At 42.4% G+C, this 3,021-nt stretch overlaps 1 protein-coding gene across 1 annotated transcript; it reads left to right on the forward strand.

The window, feature by feature from the left end:
• The first annotated feature begins 1,623 nt into the window (after positions 1-1,623).
• Positions 1,624-2,559, forward strand: LOC102831310 (olfactory receptor 1361-like). Its single transcript, XM_006874002.1, has one exon. The coding sequence runs from the start codon at positions 1,624-1,626 to the stop codon at positions 2,557-2,559; it is 936 nt and encodes a 311-aa protein (XP_006874064.1).
• The last annotated feature ends 462 nt before the right edge of the window (positions 2,560-3,021 follow it).

A 3,021-nucleotide genomic window follows, 5' to 3' on the forward strand; every position in this document is an offset into this window, starting at 1 on the left:
GTTCCAATTATTAATGGATGTCTGGAGTTGTTCTCATGTTGAATTGTGCTGTACAAGCAAATGAAGGTCCCCAAAGCTAAGCTATGTCCATGTCATTAAGGTCAAGGTTATTTTGAGGAAGCAGCTCTTCTCTGGTCATATTTTGAGTGCCTTCCAACCTGAGGGACTCATTTTCTGGCACTATATCAGACAACATCCTGCTATTCCATAAGGTTTTCAGTGGTTAACCATTCAGAGTGGTCTGACTCTCCTTCACCCTAGGCTGTCTTAGTGTGCGAGCTCCACTGAAACCTGTCCACTATGAGTGTCCCTGCTGGTATTTAAAATACCAGTGGCATAGCTTCCAGAATCACAGAAACACACAAGTCACCAAAGTCTGACAAAAGGACTGATGAGTAGTAGACTCCAGACCCTGGAGCTCGCTCCTCAATCATGATACACTCCTCCAGATGTCCTCTATTCTTATTACCTCCCCTATTACAAAGAGATTGTCCTTCAAACTCTATGCTTTAAGAGATTAAGAACAGCTCTATAATCTGCCCACAGCATCCCAACTGGGAAACAGATCAGTAAGTCTTTACAAATGGTCAGACCTGAAGGGAAAAAAATAACAAAAACAGGTTTACAGAAACAAAACAGCAATAACCCAATTCCCTGATTAAGAAAGTAAGAAGAAAATTACTAATGAACTTAATTTACAGATTTCCAAATCTATAGACATAAACTCAGGTGACCAGAGTGATAAGATTTGAGGTCCTAGGGGATTTGGTTTGGAACTTTTTTCCGCCAAGATGGTTTTACCTACAAGTTCTTACTCAAGAGTTACACAATACTCTGTCATCATTTTGTGTTTAGTCCAAAAGGAGCCAAAAGGTAGGTGGAATAATCAGTGTTCTTGTCTCTAATGAGGTTCTTGGGGAATCTATCTCCAGTGACCATGGAGTGTCCCCTGTAAATGCTTGCTCTGTGGTTTCCCCAAATGTCTTTCCTGCACAGAGAGCTAAGACCATGAACCCCTATTCCTTATTTGCTCAGGATCGTCCATATTTCCAACACTTTCCAATCCCCACCATAGAGAAAAGCATTGGGCATTCATAGAGAAATGAAGAACACATGCTAGCTACAGAACCAACTTTACCCAGGTAAGATTACACCAGAGGAGATGTTCTTATACCTACACATTAAGACATAAAGTTCATTTAGGGACTTCTGCTTTTAAATCTTGTAGATTTAAGAAGCAAGAGCAGTAATCTTGAATCTAGTAACTGGATCATGAAATAAACCCACTAATAATCAGTTGTTTCTATTATCTTTTTATGAGCTAGTAAGGCATGAAGAAATCCCTAGGAAATGTTAAAAGGGGGCACACACAGTCACAGAGATCAGCTGAGTATGTCTCTGTGTTGGCTTTATTTTTTTATGTAATATCACAAGGATGAGTCAGGTAAGACCAGCATCACCTAAGACTGGGAGCCAGAAGGGGGATAGGGGCTGGGAGAGAGATCCTGACTGAGCAACTCTGATAAAGTAAATAAGACCATGGATGGAGCCTGACCCATCCCATCTGAACCTTCAGTTCCTAGATTTCTGTTTGTGTCTCTCTTTGCATCTGAACATAGACTCATGAGTTCAGCAAACCAGTCAAGTGTCTCTGAGTTCCTCCTCCTGGGGCTCTCAATGCAGCCCCAGCAGCAGCAACTGCTCATTGTGCTCTTCCTGAGCATGTACCTGGCCACAGTCCTGGGAAACCTGCTCATCATCCTGGCCATCAGCACAGACTCCTGTCTGCACACCCCCATGTATTTTTTCCTCAGCAACCTGTCCTTCGTGGATGTCTGCTTTTCCTCCACCACTGTCCCCAAAATGCTGACCAACCACATACTTGGGAGTCAGTCCATCTCCTTCCCTGGATGTCTCACACAGCTGTATTTTTACATTGTATTTGGTGACATGGACAATTTCCTTTTGGCTGTGATGTCCTATGATCGCTTTGTTGCTGTGTGCCACCCTTTACACTATACAACAAAGATGACCCATCAGCTCTGTGCTCTGTTGGTCGCTGGATCATGGGTCACTTCCAATATGAATGCCTTGTTGCACACCCTGCTGGCAGCTCAACTCTCATTCTGTGCAGATAACATAATCCCCCACTTCTTCTGTGATATAATTCCTCTCCTCAAACTCTCCTGCTCTGACACACACCTCAATGGGGTGATGGTTCTTACTGTGGGGGGGCTGACAGTGTTAACCCCGATGGTTTGCATCCTGGTTTCCTATATTTACATCTCCTGTGCTGTCCTAAGAATCCCATCCACAAAGGGGAAATGGAAAGCCTTCTCCACCTGTGGCTCCCACCTGGCTGTGGTTTCCCTCTTCTATGGCACCATCATTGCTGTGTATTTCAACCCTTCATCCTCCCACTCAGCTGGGAAAGACACTGCAGCGACTGTAATGTACACAGTGGTGACCCCCATGCTGAACCCTTTCATCTACAGCCTGAGGAACAAGGACATGAAAGGAGCTCTAAGAAAGATGATTGGCAGGAAGACAGCTATCTGATGAAAGAATCATGGACTATCAATGCCAGGTTTAGAAATCTCTGCCATCTCACTAGAATATGATAACCTATGTGTCAGTGTCTGTAAGTAACTTAGGCTGTTCACAAAAGATTATTTATTTTAGTATCAATTATTACCTATTAACTACAACCTGGTATCAGTAACAATATTTATTTTTAATGAATTAATTATATATTATTTTACATAAAGGCTAAGCTTTTCCTTTTTAAATGATCACTTAGAAAAGCTCCCGCTAATTATTATTTTTTCACTTCTATTTTGGAAATGCTTTCAGAATTTGCAATCTATCCAATTCTGACAAGCTATAAAACCTTAAGGGAAAGGGGAGGGGTGGAAGAACAAGGTAGAGAGGGGAACACAGAGGCAGGTTTGCATTGGTTAAATGGGATAGAGGTAAATAGTGATGGATGCTCAACCTTGGAACAACAGGGCTCTGTGATAC

The sequence above is a fragment of the Chrysochloris asiatica genome, unplaced genomic scaffold (assembly GCF_000296735.1).
Source record: "Chrysochloris asiatica unplaced genomic scaffold, ChrAsi1.0 scaffold00257, whole genome shotgun sequence".
Lineage (NCBI taxonomy): Eukaryota > Metazoa > Chordata > Mammalia > Afrosoricida > Chrysochloridae > Chrysochloris > Chrysochloris asiatica.